This window comes from Borostomias antarcticus, assembly GCF_949987555.1.
Source record: "Borostomias antarcticus genome assembly, chromosome: 18".
In the NCBI taxonomy this organism is placed as follows: domain Eukaryota; kingdom Metazoa; phylum Chordata; class Actinopteri; order Stomiiformes; family Stomiidae; genus Borostomias; species Borostomias antarcticus.
This window is the reverse complement of record NC_140251.1, coordinates 19,062,590-19,078,972: the sequence shown is the minus strand read 5'-3', so window position 1 is coordinate 19,078,972 and position 16,383 is coordinate 19,062,590. Positions and strand designations below refer to the sequence as shown.

Genomic DNA, 16,383 nt, shown 5'->3' with positions numbered 1-16,383 from the left:
AGAGAGGAGCTGACGAGACAGCGGCTGCGTGACAGATCTCAGACGGCCATGTTGGGACTATGGGACCTTGGCGGCCAGGGGTCAGGGGTCAGCGCCGGGGTCCGGGCGGGCGTGGAGGTCCGAGCCGCGGCATGTTTCTGCTTCACCGGACGCTCTAATCATGTTCACATCACAGACTGTTGGCTAATCTGACTCCGTAAAGAGCTTTTCGACGGTGGCGTGACACGCAGAGGGGGTGGGTAAGGAAACACACAGAGCTGTAGCCTTTAAAACAGCTGCTACCAACACCGTGCTAAAGATTTTAGAAAGGCTGTCTGAGGGGTGAGAGGAGCCATCTAGAAGTTAGCGAACGGCGCCCTCTGCTGGACAGAATGATGTAGCCTAGAGCTGACATTTCTACCTATGGGTGAATTATCAGATGACATCACATGCAGGTTCTGCAGCAGAGATGCATGCGTACCCCTAATGCACATGGGTCAGAACGAAGCACCAATGCGTGGGTCTGCAAGACCCATACACCAAGTATCCCATTCACCAAGTATCCCATTCACCGAGGTTGATTTCGTTGCATAATATAATTGGTGTATTCAATTTTTGCCAGGGTACTATGGCATCCGGTAGAAACTCACGTTGCTTCCTGTGTTCCACTATCTTCTGAGCTTGCTTGGTTGAACACTTAGCGAACCAGTTGTCTCCCAGCAGCACGTTGACCTCGTTGGTGTGGACCAGCTTCCCGGGCATGAAGGCCAGGGAGCCAAAGGGCACCTGACCGCACAGCGAAGGAGAAGGAGAGAAGGGGAGGAGGAGGAGGAGGAGTAGGAGTTGGAGGAGGAGTAGGAGGGAAGGGAAGGAGAGGGAGGAGTTGAAGTGGAAGAAGAAGTGAACATACCCATGACTAAGCAGCCTGGATACACATCTCTGTGTTGCTGCATAAGCCAGTATATCATTCCAAACTACTGGCACTACTAAATGGCGGCCATAGGGACAATGGTTATGCGACTTCAGGGCTGCGTGTTTTCACTGCTACCATGCGTCTTCTCTCTCCATTTGGTTCGAGACAGTGGGGCATACCATGATATCAAAAGACAGACAGTGGGGCATACCATGATATCAAAAGACAGACAGTGGGGCATACCGTGATATCATACGACAGCTGGTCTGGGAGAGTTTGGAGGCGTTCGTTCAGGGCGTCATAATCTCCCTCTAACTTTTTCCTGAAAGAGCAAAGACAGAAATCAGTGGGCCATGTGGAACTAAAGGGAGAAGGTTTAGGCTGGGATAGGCCTACATAGTACAGCCTCATATGATGCTCCTTCATATCCATTGGCCCATAGTGGCCTGTATAACATGGTAGTCCAATAACGCACACATCCACATTATTACGCTGATGCAGGATAAAAAAGTGGTGGATTAGAAAAAGAAGAATATTCTCCCACGGTGCTTTAATAGGGTACAACGTTTCCACCTACAAGGTCTTCATGGATGTGCCTGACTAAGACCTTGTAGGTCAAAACGCTGTACCCTGGAAAATAGGGATGGGTATCGTTAGGCAATATCGGTATCGATAAAATCCTATCGATACTCTTATCGATACTTTGGGACTCATACACTTCCTGGGTCGATGGGTATTTCTGTCTCAGTTGGCCTTCATTTACATACTCTCACCCTGTAGTGGACTGTCACTGTAATATAGTGATCCTGTGTGATACTTGTCCAGCCATCGCTGGTTATGGCTACTTTTTACACATTGGCAGCTCAGTTATGATATTTCTCTTATCAACTGCATGCTAAGCAGGTATGAGGGTGTCTGATAATGTGCCTCTGGAAGGGGGGTGGAAACTGGGGTTAAGGGCTGTGGTCCTCTCCCTACAGCTGCCCTATACATCGATCACGATCGACCAGTAGGTCGCAGAGGCTATGATGGTAGATCTCTATGCTGGTAGATCTCTATGCTGGTAGATCTCTATGATGGAAGATCTCAAGCTATTCAAAAGAAAAGTCATAATAAAGGCGACTTGATGACGCGTGTTGAAGTTGGGTGTGCGTAGGCAAGCAGTCACGTCACCTCTCGTTGTCCCAATGATCAACTTTTTCCTCCTGCTCCTTTGTAGATTACGTGACATTTTGTACTGCAGTTTAGCTGAGTATTTTAATGATTTAATCATGTGTGGGCTGATTTCATCATTGTTTATGCTTGTATGTGCAGCTGATAGCTGATACTGTAGTAGCCTAGCTGATAGTAGCCTAGCTGATAGTAACCTAGCTGATAGTAGCCTAGCAAAATCAATCAGAAATTCAAAAAGTCAGGATTATGCAACCCTGGCTGATCCATTCAGTGCAAGTCATCAGAGTGTATAGTGCTGTGTGATTGAGTCATTTAAAGGAGTAGTAAAGGGAAAAGCATGTTTAGCCCTGTTTTAAGGTTACTTATGATCATATACAATGGTTCAGATCAAAACGTTGACAAAACTAGCACTTAGGGCTCACTGAGGTGGTAATTGGTGTCTGTTGGTGTTCTGACATCAAATTCGCCACAAAGTATGAATCCTGTAGGGTTCTATTAATCATTTTATGAAATCCATTGACTTGTATTGACGCGACCATTGTAGATGTGTAGATCAATCCGCAGAGGGGATTCAGGAAGCGGTACTACTTACAGTAGCTATTGTTATTGTTTATGTTAGCTAGGGTAGCTAGTTTGCTCACTGCTCACGCTACTCTTTCGCTCACAGACAAGGAAGCCCTAGGCTACAGTTCATAAAACGCAAACGCAAATCAAATTGGCTGATCTTGAAGAGTATGAATTTGATCGCGAGGAATTAGACTTTGACGGCAGCGCTTATCGTTTCGAGCATTGCGCGAGATCGGAATCAGTTCAAGCGGAAGTTTACACACAAATGTGCTGCGACTAAATAGTTCTATGCTAAATATTTAAAAAAGGCTTTCCAGATGAACTAGAATCTTACTTTATGGCGAATTATATGTCAGAACGCCAACTAACACCTCGGTGAGTTTCTTGTCTTTGAAATTGAGAGTTTAACATGTTTTTTGAATGATTTTTCACGGTGCCCACTAGGGATGTGCACGGTTAACCGATTTCTCGAGTACCCGAGTAGGCAATCTGCTAGTCGGAAAATAAATACTACTCGGTTAATCTAAAGGCTATACAATATGGCATGTTTGGCCGTGAAAGCGCGCATTTCTGAGCGCCTGTGCCCTTCTTCAATTGTTACCAAAGAGGATAGAGCGTTGGCGGCTGCCTGGAGAAAAGCGCTGTACTGTATATGGAGTCTTTTTAAGAGCGCTCCGGCACAGGTCCATGCGCGTATAGCCTACTCGTTTTCCAGCCTATAAAGAAATATTGAATGAATAGGCCTGTTGTTCAATAAATCTATTTAGTTTTGCATGGACATTTCTCTAATGAAGGCTTGACGCCGAAACATCCATTATTGTCCAATAAATTGGAAATAGGCAGTGAGTGCCGCGGTGCTTTTTAGATAACGCTAAAAATTAATTCACTTGTTATCCGGCATCGGCAGTAAAGGCTTGGTTTAATACTTAATTTATATTAGTAAATTGGTTGCATATTGTAGGCTTAGAGTTTTCAGAGTAGCCTAACGATAGGCTTAATAGGCTATGAGCTGGGCAGTGCATCCAAATTAAAAGGCTGCGTTTTTCGATTCCGATAGCTTCATGAAAACCTGTGGGTTATTCAATCTGATAAGTAATGCATCCAACCACACATCAGCTTTTAAATATGTTTATTTGCAAGGGCATGGACGAGACATGAAAGCACCGCCACGGTAATAACGGCGGAAAAAAACGTTTTCCCCTCCGAGGGGGCCAGGGTTAAATGCGCTCTGTCTGGACGGTATCTTTTTTTGAGTAATCTTTTTTTTGAGTAATCGGTTACTCGAGTAGGATCAGGTTAGGTTACTCGGTTTTAAAATTAGTCGAAATTCCCATCCCTAGTGCCCACCCACATCCATTGTATGAAAAAAAACGGTGGTAGAGCAATTATCAGACTTTCTCAAAAGTGCTAGTTTTGTCAACTTTTTGATCTGAACCATTGTATATGATCATAAGTAACCTTAAAACAGAGCTAAACATGATTTACCCTTTACTACTCCTTTAAGTAGGCTAAAGACACTGTTCTTTATCGTGTGAAGATCATGGGAACTGTAATCAGTTTACACCCAGCGTTCCAAAAACCGTTGTAAAACATTGTAGTCTGTCTTTAACTACACAAACATGATCAAAATCGATAAGCAATGACCAACGTAAGTTCCTTAGAAACTATGTGAATAACAATAGAATGCAGCCAAAAATATAATAAATAAAAAATAAAAAAATTGCAATGGAATTTAATACAACGGTGCGAATCCGTACCACTATGCCTACTTCCTCGAGAGAAACAATAACAATGCTACCCCTGACACCAGCAGATTCGTCATCATTAGGGAACAAATGCCAGCTGCGTTGGCTGATTTCTGAAATGAACACGTTAAATACCGGTAGCAGCACCGTTTGTCCATGAGCTTATTAATATTTCGGTACTGACTCAATGATGTACCAGTACCAAAAAATACCGGTTCCCGATAACCGTACCTACTATTAAAGCACTGTGGGAGCATAAAAACTGTGTGCATATATTCTTCTTTTCCTATATAATATGCACATCCAATGCACAAAATTAGTGAGTGTTATATTTTGTGGAGCAGCACCCCACAGGGTAGCTCCTATTGGCTTGAGAAACCCTAGCCAGCTACAGTGACTGAAGAAAAAAACCATACACGCACCTGTGCCCAACTCGGTCTGATGCACCGCTGTATAAGCGGGCTTCGCCTGCACATCTGTTCCTAGAAACTTTCAGCTCGCAAGAAGACTGAGAAGTGAGAAGAAAGAGATGACTACACAGCGACTCACCGTAGAGCCTGCGGCGTGTCAACGCTGCCCAGTCTACCTGAGAGATTCTGTGGTTGCGGCGCCCTCAACGGCGACGTGGGACATGCACTCTGCTTCCGCTGCATGGGGCCGCAGCACGCCAAGGTGGGTCTGGTTCCGTCTCCTGACTGCCAGGCCTGCGCTCTTCTTGAGCCTCTGGAGAGGCTTCACCGAGAACACTTCTTCGACTGTCTGCTGCCGCCGCTGGGGAACGACAAAGCTGTCCACGCGGAGGGCGGCTCAGACGGGGGTGATGATGTTGGCGTACCTCTTCAGCTGCCGGCGCCGATGCTGTCCATCCGGTCGGCTGACGAAGACTCAGCCTCAGAAGCCCCAGATGCGAGCGGTTCGTCTTCCAATGGGTCCGGCCCTGGGTCCTTCGACTGCAACCTCCCGAAGATGCTGGAGAGAGCAGCGCATCATCTGGATGTTCCCCTCGCGGAGGCTGTGACGGGGCTGCCTCTCTGGAGCTCCGTCTGCTACGGGGCATCCTCCAAGCCTGCACCTTGTCTCCTCCCGGCGATGCCTGACCTGGAGACATTCATGGAGGCGGGATGGGACCAATCTGCTTCCCTGAGAGCTCCGCTACGTCTCTTCATGAGAGCTACCAGAGTGGCCGGCAAGAATGATGTGATGACGACTGGCTCTCCGCCGCTGGAACCCGACATCGCCGCCGTCCTTGTGCCTGGCTGCTCCGCCTGGGGTTCGGCCAGAGAACCATCCATGCCCGACCCCAAGGACAAGAGCACTCTGTCCCTGGCGGAGAAGAGCAATTTGCTGCTGCCCTGTTTGAACTTATCTCAACCTCCGGTTCGAGCAGCAGTATCTTCCCCTGCTATAGTAGCAGACATGACAACTGCCGGTCTCACCCTTGAGGCTGGAAAAGGTATGTGTTCAACAAGGTCTGCCTTTTCATTGCTGCCCTGTTTGAACTGTCACAACAGTCTTGGTACGACTGCCGGCGGGACCTACTATAGTCTAGCGCTCTCCTGTCCGGCGGTGGTCATTAACTCGATTCGAGCGACAGCGCCCTTCCCTGTTGGTTGGACAGGTGGATCGGCTGCACGCTTGACGAGCAAAGCGTGTAATCTCGGGGTCGCGGCCTGGGGAAGGTGGGTTCACTGCTTTCCAAACAGCGTCTCTCCCAATGTATTTGTGAAGGCATCTCCAAGTCTTACGAGACTGCTGGTCGCCTTCTGCCTGGGACTGTTCTGGCACATTCTACGAGACCACCTGGGTTGCCCTGTCCAATGGAGTGTCTGAGGTGGACATTTGTGCGGCGATGACATGGTCATGGGCACAGCTGCCAGCGGGAATCAGCATTAGACATGATGATCTAGGGCAGGACCGCCGGGTTAGCGGTGGTCCACTCCGCTCCTGTCCCTTTTGGGGCTGGGAGAGTCTCGGATGGGTTATGTTACAGTGTAACCACTTCCGGTCCGGCTCTCCCCTCACGTGCCTTTCCTTGCCCTCAGCCAGTGCTTGGGTTGGCCAACTATTGTTATGGTCTCACCTTGGAGCCCTGGCTTGTGTCCTGGCTGGCTAGTTTTTGTTAACGGGTCCAGCAAAGTGTACGGTGCGGTCGTGAAGCTCCGCTTATGCCAATAGGAGCTAGCCCTGTGGGGCGGAGCTCCATGAAATAGGACGACGGTTACGTATTGTAACCCTAGTTCTATGAGTGGAGCGACGCCCCACAGGGCGTAGACTTTGCTGAACCCAGTCTGCTCGCTGAAAGTTTGGGCTAGGAGTAGATGTGCAGACCTGGTTGGGCACAGGTACATGTATGTATGGTTTTTTTTCTTCAGTCAATGTAGCTGGCTAGGGTTTCTCAAGTCTATAGGAGCTAGCCATGTGGGGTTTCACTCCACTCATAGAAGTAGGGTTACAATATGTAACCGTCGATATATGTGCTGCAAAAAAGTGTAGTAATAAAGTGTAGTATGTGCTGCTTTGGATCAGGGTCTGACCATTCTGACGGACAGGACTCACCAGTGTTGGATTTGACTATCACAGTCCTTCACCACCTGTTGTTGAGACATTGACAGTTACAAAATAAAATGGATCACATTATATTTTCTCTGCTATTCACAAGAGGGAAAACAGGCCTAAACTACATGATATCATTTTTTTTGCAAAACCCTGATTGACAGTTGCCCTTCAGTTTTGCTGATAATAATAATAATAATAATCTTTATTTGTATAGCACTTTTCATACAAACAAATACAGCTCAAAGTGCTTTACAACAGAGAGTGTTCAACACAGAGCAAGGAACCAGCCTTTCAAGGCTATTGATTAGGATGTCATGGGCGATCGTATCAAACTCTGCACTTAGGTCTAATATGACCGGAATTTAGACCTTATTTGCATCAAGTTTCTCTGATTACTTTAGTAAGAGCAGTTTCAGTGCTGTGGTGTGTCCTAAAGCCTGATTGAAGTTCCTCTAGGATATAATTTATTTGAGAAAGGAGTTTATTTGTACTAATACTATCTTTTCAAGTATCTTACTGATGAATGGGAGGTTGGATATCGGCCTGTAGTTGTTCAGTGCATTAACATCTAGGTTGGGTTTCTTTGCTGAGGTTGTCTAGGTTTATGTAATACCGGCTCTAATTGATGTTATTTTGTTATCGAATAACAGTTTGAGCTCTTCACATGTTGGTGCTGAGAGCTGTGGAGGAGGGGGGGCAGTGGAGATTAACTGGTCTATAGTGATTAACTTCTTCTTCTTTCGTGTGTCATCATCAGATGTCCAGCTCAGTAGCGTATAGCCACGCCCTCGTCTCAGGTCCCACATCGAAGAGGCCAGCCTCCGAGGGTGGTTTATACAGGGGACAGGCGGTGATTATGTGCTCAGCTGTCTGCTCCGGCTCCCCACACTCACACGTTGCTCCGTCTGCCAGGCCCCACTTCCTCATTGTTGCTCTGTAGCGTCCGACCCCAGTTCGCAGGCGGTTCAGCAGGGTCCATTTCCGGCGCGGCAGTTCCTCTCCTTGAATACCGCCTCCCGGGTCCTGGATGTAACGGTGGATGCGTGTAGGCCCGGCCGACTCCCACTCCTGCTTCCAGGCTGCCGCCAGCCATGCCTCTGTAGACTGGTCCTCAGGGATGGACCTGAGCAGATCTTGTGCCGCCTTGTTGTACGGGTGGCGGGACTTGAGTCTATGGGGGGGCAGTGGCATTGTGGTGGTGTTGTGCAAGATATGCCAGTCGTGTCTTTGGGCTTTCCTTGCTAGGGCGAGGGTAGCAGCCTCTCGTCGGAGGCCGGCCGGGGCAATTCCTGCTAGTACTGGCAGGTGGCACACAGGAGTGGGCTTCAGGCAGCCAGTTATGGTCCGCAGAGCGTTATTTATCGCAATGTCGACCTTCCTGGCATGAGGGCTTCTGCACCAGGCTGGGGCACAGTATTCAGCTGCAGAGAAGACCAGGGCTTGGGTGGAGATTCTAAGCACCTTGGCGGTTGCACCCCAGCTAGTTCCAGCGAGACGTCGGATTAGTGAGACCCTTGATGACACTTTGGCCGTCACCTCTTCAAGGTGTTGTTTGAAGGAGAGTGTCCTATCCAGGCGTACACCGAGGTACCGCGGGGCTTGCTGGCACTCCAGGCGCTTGTTGTTTACAAAAACTTCCAGTTCCCGTCTTGCCTCGCTGTTGTTGAGGTGGTAAGCTGCTGACACTGTCTTGCCAATGCTGAGCTGGAGGCGCCACATGCGCAGATAGGCTGCTAGGGTGTCCATGTCGTGGTTTAGGCCGACTTCCATCGCCTCCCATGTTGGTCGTCGCATCATGATGGCCAGGTCATCAGCGTAGCCATATTTCCGGGATGTTGTTTCCGGTAGGTCGTGGATATAAATGTTGAACAGCATTGGTGCGAGGACAGACCCCTGCGGGACGCCATTCCTCAGCCTCCTGAGCCTGCTGCATTGTCCATCACTGGTCTTTAAGGTGAAGCTGCGGTTCGTCAGCATCTCCATGATGAACTTCACCATGTGCCGGTCGGGGATGGTCTTTAGCAGCTTTAGGTGGAGTCCACGGTGCCAGACGGTGTCGTAGGCAGCTGTAAGGTCAAGCAACACTACTCCAGCCTTCTGTTTTTGCTGGAAGCTGTCCTCAATGTCTTGAGTGAGCAGTGTCACCTGGTCGACCGTTGACCGTCTGCGGCGGAAACCGGCTTGTTCCCGTGGAAGTTGTGGGTCCACTACTGGCTCGATGCGGCTATGGATCATCCTCTCCAAGATCTTGAATGGGACGCAGAGCAGTGATATTGGTCTGTAGGACTTAGGGTCTTCAGCAGGTTTGTTTGGCTTTGGAAGGGCTATGACAGCAGCACGGCGCCAGATCTTCGGGAGCTTGGACCTCCGAAAGCATGCTGAGTAGAACGAACAGAGCCATGCAGATGTTCTTGCGCTCTGGTGGATTGCAAACTCAGGGTGGATGTAATCAGGCCCTGGTGCCTTCCCTTGTTTGATTTTGCTCATGGCTGTCTGGAGCTCAGTGGTTGTGAAGTCTCCTGACAGGTGAGCATCCACACTGGCCGCCCTACATAAGGAGGACACCTCGTGTGATGTTGTGCGGGCAAGGTTTTTATCTGCACCCGGGAAGCAGCCGTTCTTGAGGAGCTGTGAGGCGATGGAGTTTGCCGTTACTGGGCACCTGGGGGCCGATGGTGTTCTGCCTGTGAGCTGGTTGATAGTCCGCCATGCCTTGCGGCTAGAGTGGGTGAAGTCGATTGACTCCACAACTTCGGTCCACCTTGACCTTCGGGTGGTGTCCAGCTTCTGCAGGAGTGCCGTTGCGGACTCATCCACTTCTTCCCTGGAGCTTGCCTGCTGGTGGAAATGCAGGAGGTGGCTGCACTCTTCATCCCAGCCCGGGATGTACTTTGCATTAAAGCCACGGGGGATGGTTTTCCTTGCTGCCCCAAGGAGTACTTTGCAGTACGCTGCATACCCGACGTCCACGTCGGCATTGTCTGGGTCTGGGAGGCAGTGATTAACTGGTCTATAGTGATTAACTGGTCTATAGTGATTAACTGGTCTATAGTGATTAACTGGTCTATAGTGATTAACTGGTCTATAGTGGAGAATAATACTCTAGTTGCCAGCATTCTCTGTAATAATCTTGGAAAAGTAATCCTTTCTTGCAAGACTTGTTGCAGTCATGACTTCTTTGTATATATTACACTGAACTGTTGTAATAGATACATTCAAATAAGTGGATTCTCTATTAAGACATTGTCAGAGGGGATTTGGAGTCCTGTGTGTTATACAGTGGAACAGCCGTCTCCTGACACCGCTTCCCCAGGCCTGTAACATGACAAGAGACCCTCCAGGGGTCGGCTCCTCCCTCTCATCTGGGATCTCAGGAGCCCCTCCAGGGGTCGGCTCCTCCCTCTCATCTGGGATCTCAGGAGCCCCTCCAGGGGTCGGCTCCTCCCTCTGATCTGGGATCTCTGTTAATGCACAGCTCAGCTGTTGACTGTCAGATCTAGCCTACTCACTGATAATTGGCTAGTGAAGTTTTGCATATGCATATATGGGTTGTAGCCACAGTGTTTATAATGCTCTGTTTTTATGATAATCATTGCTCTAGGTGGATGTTCCTTTCTCTAAGAGCCCGGCTTGGCAAACTATTTGAAATAAAATAAACCAGCTTGGACTTCTCTATCACTCTTTTCTTCAGAATTAGAATAAATCCACAACACTGTAAGCCTAGTTTTCCTCCATTTTCTTTCAGCTTCTCGACATTGGCTCTTAATTTCATTAACACTGCTATTATTCTGTTGTGTTATCATCATGGGGAGATTCTGTCCGCTGACCTATTTACCTTTAGTGGAGCAACGGTATCTAAAGCAGTTGACAAGGTACTGGGATGTTTTGGACCGTCTCATTTAAAGAGCATTCATAGCTACATGGCTCAAATAATCATAATATTGGCAGACTGTGCTTCAGCCTTGCCATCTAGGAATCTCTTTTGAACCAAGGTTTTTCTCTTTTGGTCTTTGTTAAGATTAGGTTGGTATCAAAATAACACAGATTGATGGTCAGAAATAGGTCATTTGAGCACTGATACATGATCAATCTTTAGCCCTGTTGTTATTACCAGGTCCAGAGTGTTACAGCCTCCCTCCACACATTAGACACGCACAGAACCTAGGGCTCTTTAAGTCTCTGCTTAAGACTCACTTGTTTTCACTGGCTTTTGAGGCCTGATAGCCTACATCCCCTGTCCTGTTTTGTGTCCTGTCCTTTTATTGTTCTGTGATTATGTGCACTTTATTCTGTTTTTTGTTTTAGTTTATTTTATATATTGTACAGCACTTTGGTGCAACTTCGGTTGATTTTAAACGTGCTTTATAAATAAAGTTGACCTTGACCTTGACCATGCTGATTAATGTCTTCATTTACATGTTGGGTAAGTTCAAGCCTGTCCAGTAGATTCAGAAGCTCCATTGCTTTGGAGTTATTCTTCTTATGAATATGAATGTTCAGGTCTCCATTCAAGATGAATCTATCATATCTAGTGATACCAATTGAAATCAGCTCTGAGAATTCCTGTAGAAATACTGATGAATATCTTGGTGGCTGATATACTGAAATGATGAGCACTGATAATTCTGCTTTGAGCTCAATACATGTATATTCAAACGATGTAAATTCACCCAGGTCAATGTCATTACAAACAAAGTGAGTACAGAAAATGGCTGCAATCCCAACTCTTTTCTTGTTTTGTCTAACTGGCCGATAAAAATGATAGTTTGTAGGACAAGCCTCTATCAGTGTTGCTACGCCAGTAGAGTAGTTAAGCCAGGTCTCGACTAACAGCATGCCATGCTAATTCTTTTCAGTTATCAGATGCTGATGTTTTCCAAAGGCTCTTCATATCATCCCAGTGATCAGAGACGGTCCTGCAGCGCCGACCGGGCGCTCTCAGGAGGTGGAGGATGTTGGGTGACAGTTGTCTCGGCTTGCGGGGATGTGTCAAAGACCGGACCGCACTCCTCCCAGGACCCTCCAGCCGGCCCCCGGTGTGAAGCTCCCTGGAGCCTGGGACAGGCCCACACCAGGGCACCAGGCTTGGGAGAGGATGGAAGAGGCATCTGCAGACTGATAGGTTCATGCAGGTGGTATAAAGAGGACAGACCCGTAGAATGTTCCGGGATGTTACCTGGCACCGTGTGTCTGTCCTATTTTTTCCTATTCCTTTAGGTGTTGTGTGACGTAGGACATAGTCACAGATGCTTGGGCTTGTTCAGAGATAGTATTAAACTATTTGACCTCCATGCTAAGCATATCTGACAATGAGTTTAGTATTGCACATTCATCTTTGTACGGTAGCTTGTCAGACATGACAGACTCTAATACACATACCATCAACAGGTATGCTTGGATATGAAAGAATGTCTATTTACAAGCATGACATGCACAGTATAATGTAAAATGGTCAATATCATGCCAAAATAGTATACTCAAACATAATATAAAGACGGTTTACAGTCGTTAGTAGGTACACATGGTGGCTGCAGCTACTGAAACAGCACAGGCTTTGTATCCAGTCGGGTTCACGTTAAATTGTTGATCAAAAAGGTCACAGCAAACGAATACATGTGCGTGACACAATGGGCGTAGGGGTCCACAGATAACATGCTTAAACTTAAGCTACTGAAGAGTAAAAAAAGATCAAATGAAGTCATGTTAAAACCACAGCCAACCTTGATCAGAGCCGCTATCTAAACAAGAGACATGTGACCAGCTCACAGACGGAAGCTTCCAGAAAACAACCTTCACGGAAAGTTTCCATTTGCAAATGATTGACTTAGTGCACGGTACTAGCAGGCTATATGCAGAAGTGCACGGTACTAGCAGGCTATATGCACCCTACTGCGAGAGAGCAGCTGTCATGTTCACTAAAAGAAAGCATTGATTTTTAGCAAAGATATCTGCAAGATTGTGCCCACGCCGCGTGCGCGAACATCCGTAGCTATCGCGATAACTAGCAGTTAGCTTGTCCGTATTATTATTTATATTTACCTTCTCATGCTCCTCTCGCAGTCTGTCCCCCCGTGGCGCTCCTATATTATCTTTACTTCTCTCAGCCATACTCCCAGGTGTCAAAGCAATCAAATACAAAGGTTTGCGGACCCAAACAGTGATCAGGGGTTGTGAGTCCTAAAGAAATGTTTATGAATGCAGTTGCAGGTATTCCTGAGAGCCGTTCTTCTCTTATGCATCAATGGGGCAGTGGTAGTGATCCAGTAATCCGAAAGTGAGACCATTTCACACTCTCATTTTAGGATTTCAGCATGATGTCGAGAAATATCCACGGAAAAATGTTCCTTCAGTTGTGCGTCCTCCTCATCACTGACCCTGCGCCATGTTCCTCTGGTTCGCAATGTACACTGGGTACTAGAGTCACAACAAATATTACATAAACACACTACTGACCTTAAAACACCAGAAGATAGGCCTTATATTACATGTATTGCGGTAAATTCTGCAGTAATATTTTAGAGTATTTCTCGTGCATTCATGTAATGATAGATTTTGTCTCAGATGATGATTGGTTAGTTACTATATGGTAATATTATAGCAGTTGACACTACTCAGATGATGATTGGTTAGTTACTTACTATATGATAATATTGCAGCAGTTGACACTAAGGCGGTGAAATAAATTATATTTTACATGAGGCAAATAATCTAGCCTACAATTATCCACTTTGATTACTGTAATGCTAGCACTTTCTGCTCAGACGGCTCTGAGGGCAGTAGTGAAATACCGGACTGAGCTGTATTTAGGGTGAGGGACTGTGACTGTGTCCTATTTGTGACAGGACAGGGACTGTGTCCTATTTGTGACAGGACAGGGACTGTGACTGGGTCCTATTTGTGACAGGACAGGGACTGTGACTGGGTCCTATTTGTGACAGGACAGGGACTGTGACTGGGTCCTATTTGTGACAGGACCTCTACTAACAGGTCAAAGGGCTGTTATGACCACGTGATCCAGAGGGTGTGTTGAACGCTACTATCTCCAGGGATGGCGCAGTCACCACGCTAGATGGATCTGGCTATGCGGCTATAATAATGCCTGGTAAGATACAGTTGCAATAAAAATACATGCCCTGATATGTCACCTTAGCTTGTACCGTTTTAGTCAGACCGTCTGTGATTGGCTCACATGCTCTCTGATGTGGTGTTCCCACAAACCACCGCGACAATGACCACGCTCAGAAATCAGACGACCCTCATGGAATATACCCGTTCTGTTCTGAGATCTTTAAATGAACGCTCCTGGGATTGAGGGACTGGACTGAATGAGTGAGGTTTGTGTTGTACTACTATTAGCCTACATTTTAGTATGCAGTGTTTTGTACTCCGCCACTGAGCAATCACCAAGTAGATTGGATGATGAAATCAGTGATACAGTAAGTGATGATATTACACATTGGACTTAAGACCTATATCAACAAGGGGAGAAAGCTTGGGGACGAGGTTAATTGGCAATATAAAACAGTGAAATACCTCGGGACTACTACAATTTATATTTCTTTATTCAAAATGCTCTCATATTAGTTCTCATTAAAATACAATACCTAAAACTAAAAGCAGACCACAGCACAGAATAACTTTATTATTATTAACTGTTAATTAGAAGAAAAAAAAAAGTGTTCTAGAAACACGTAGACCTGTGATATGTCTGATAAGTCGGTGTACATTTGCTTTTTTAAACACTATTTTTCATTATGTAGTCCTATATCAACTGTAGGAACCATGTATACACGTATACACTGTATGTCCACAATATTTTATATATGTATAGTCTTGTGTTGTTCACGCAGTCACTTTGAGTATAGTGGGCGTGTTCACCTGATTAATTATTAGGCTATTAATTATTTTGCTACGCGTCAGTGTCTTCCCAAGTTTAGTCCCTCGAGGCCAGATTGGATTGCCGCACACATTAACTTTACATTTTTTATTTTAGAATTTGCTCCACAGGCACACAATGTCTAAACGAGTTGACGATGTTATGCGGCTGTGCTGTGAGCTGTCAGCCAATCAGCAAATCAAGACCACTGTGACAGGTTCTAGCAAGGGCGCCGTGGCCGCTGGGGGACTGGCCTTCGCTGGAGGACTGATCGGAGGACCGCTCGGAATCGCAGTAGGTAAGAATAATACAGAGAGGCAATATCTCTGATCACGAGAGGAGAGGGGAACGCGCTGGACACAGAGGTTACCAGTGATATTGTTAGATCTGTGTGTGTGTGTGTACGTGTGTGTGGGGGGGGGGGGGTACTGTTCAGGTCTGTCTGGTCCGTTCAGCTGGTATGTCAGTTCAGAGATGTCTTCTGTCCCCTCTCCTCTCCTCCAGGGGGCGCTGTGGGCGGTCTGCTGGGCTGCTGGATGACCAGCGGCCATTTCAAGCCTCTACCTCAGATCATCATGGAGCTGTCGCCCCAGCAGCAGCAGAAGCTCTACGACAATGTCATGGACATCATGAGGGATGTCCAGTGGACTGACATGGCCCAGCTCACTGCCCTGGTGATGGGCAGCGACAGCCTCCGGCAGCAGGTGACCGGAGCTCTCCTGGGCTATGTGACTAAGGAGCTCCAGGCGGAGGTACACTATGTGGACTGAGAGTATGGGCCTGGTGGTTGAGTGGATAACAGATTCTATTTGTTCCACTCTGCGACTGAGAGGACTTCGGTACTTGACATCAGAGAAGAGGGATTTAGCGGTGAAACCACTTTGCACAAATTTAGAGCAGCAATTTTTATTGCGATTGAATCCATTCACTTGTGACTTATGAGTTTACTACTGTGTGTCAAAGCTAGATAGTGATTCTATAAGACTGGTTCAGTCTGTAGGTTAATTCATGATTGTGTAGACCATAGTTTCAGGTACTGTATATCTAAATTATGATTTGATTGATGTAATATTATGTTTCTGTTCACTGAGCCTAGGGGGTTTTCCAGATAGCATGACCGTAGATGGCTCTGGTCCAGGTCAGTATACTATCCACGGCTGTACCCTGGTGTACCACCCTGCCAGGGACCATTCATTGTGCCATAACATTTTTCACTCGGTCTACATTACCACATCCGCAGACAATATCATTTTGTTACTCACCAATATTTTTCGAAAGATGAAAGCCTTTTCTCTGAGGTGGATACAGTTGTAGCCCCCAACCTTTTATATAAAAAGCACTTTTTTGCATTTAAATGGCACATATCCACCGATATCCTCTAACCTGGCTTCACAACCTTGATCACATGATCTCTCTCCATGATAGAGAAATAGTGGATAGTTGAGTGGATATTGGTGCATATGTGCTATTTAAAGGTGCTCAGTTCGATTTTTTTCGTCCACTAGATGGGGCAGTGGTGCAGCGTATCAGATATAAACAAGTGGGCGTTTTCACTCCATAGGGTGCCGTCAGGG

At 46.8% G+C, this 16,383-nt stretch overlaps 2 protein-coding genes across 2 annotated transcripts in view; one reads left to right on the top strand and one right to left on the bottom strand.

Moving 5' to 3' along the window:
• The window catches only part of uri1 (URI1 prefoldin like chaperone), a 25,534-nt gene extending 12,218 nt beyond the window's left edge, over window positions 1-13,316 (bottom strand). The window contains exons 1-4 of the mRNA XM_084452826.1: window positions 12,973-13,316; window positions 6,934-6,968; window positions 1,136-1,214; window positions 630-765 (exon numbers count right to left, since the gene is read on the bottom strand). Coding sequence (XP_084308952.1) covers window positions 630-765; window positions 1,136-1,214; window positions 6,934-6,968; window positions 12,973-13,041 — 319 coding nt within the window. The 5' untranslated portion in view covers window positions 13,042-13,316. The remainder of the gene's footprint in view (window positions 1-629; window positions 766-1,135; window positions 1,215-6,933; window positions 6,969-12,972) is intronic.
• An 853-nt stretch (window positions 13,317-14,169) lies between these two features.
• LOC311321301 (protein C19orf12 homolog) lies at window positions 14,170-15,579 on the top strand (the record flags this gene model as incomplete). Its single annotated transcript, XM_084453251.1, has 3 exons — window positions 14,170-14,267; window positions 14,927-15,107; window positions 15,314-15,579. The coding sequence occupies exons 1-3, from the start codon at window positions 14,259-14,261 to the stop codon at window positions 15,577-15,579; spliced, it is 456 nt and encodes a 151-aa protein (XP_084309377.1). The 5' UTR covers window positions 14,170-14,258.
• Between the last annotated feature and the right edge of the window lie 804 nt (window positions 15,580-16,383).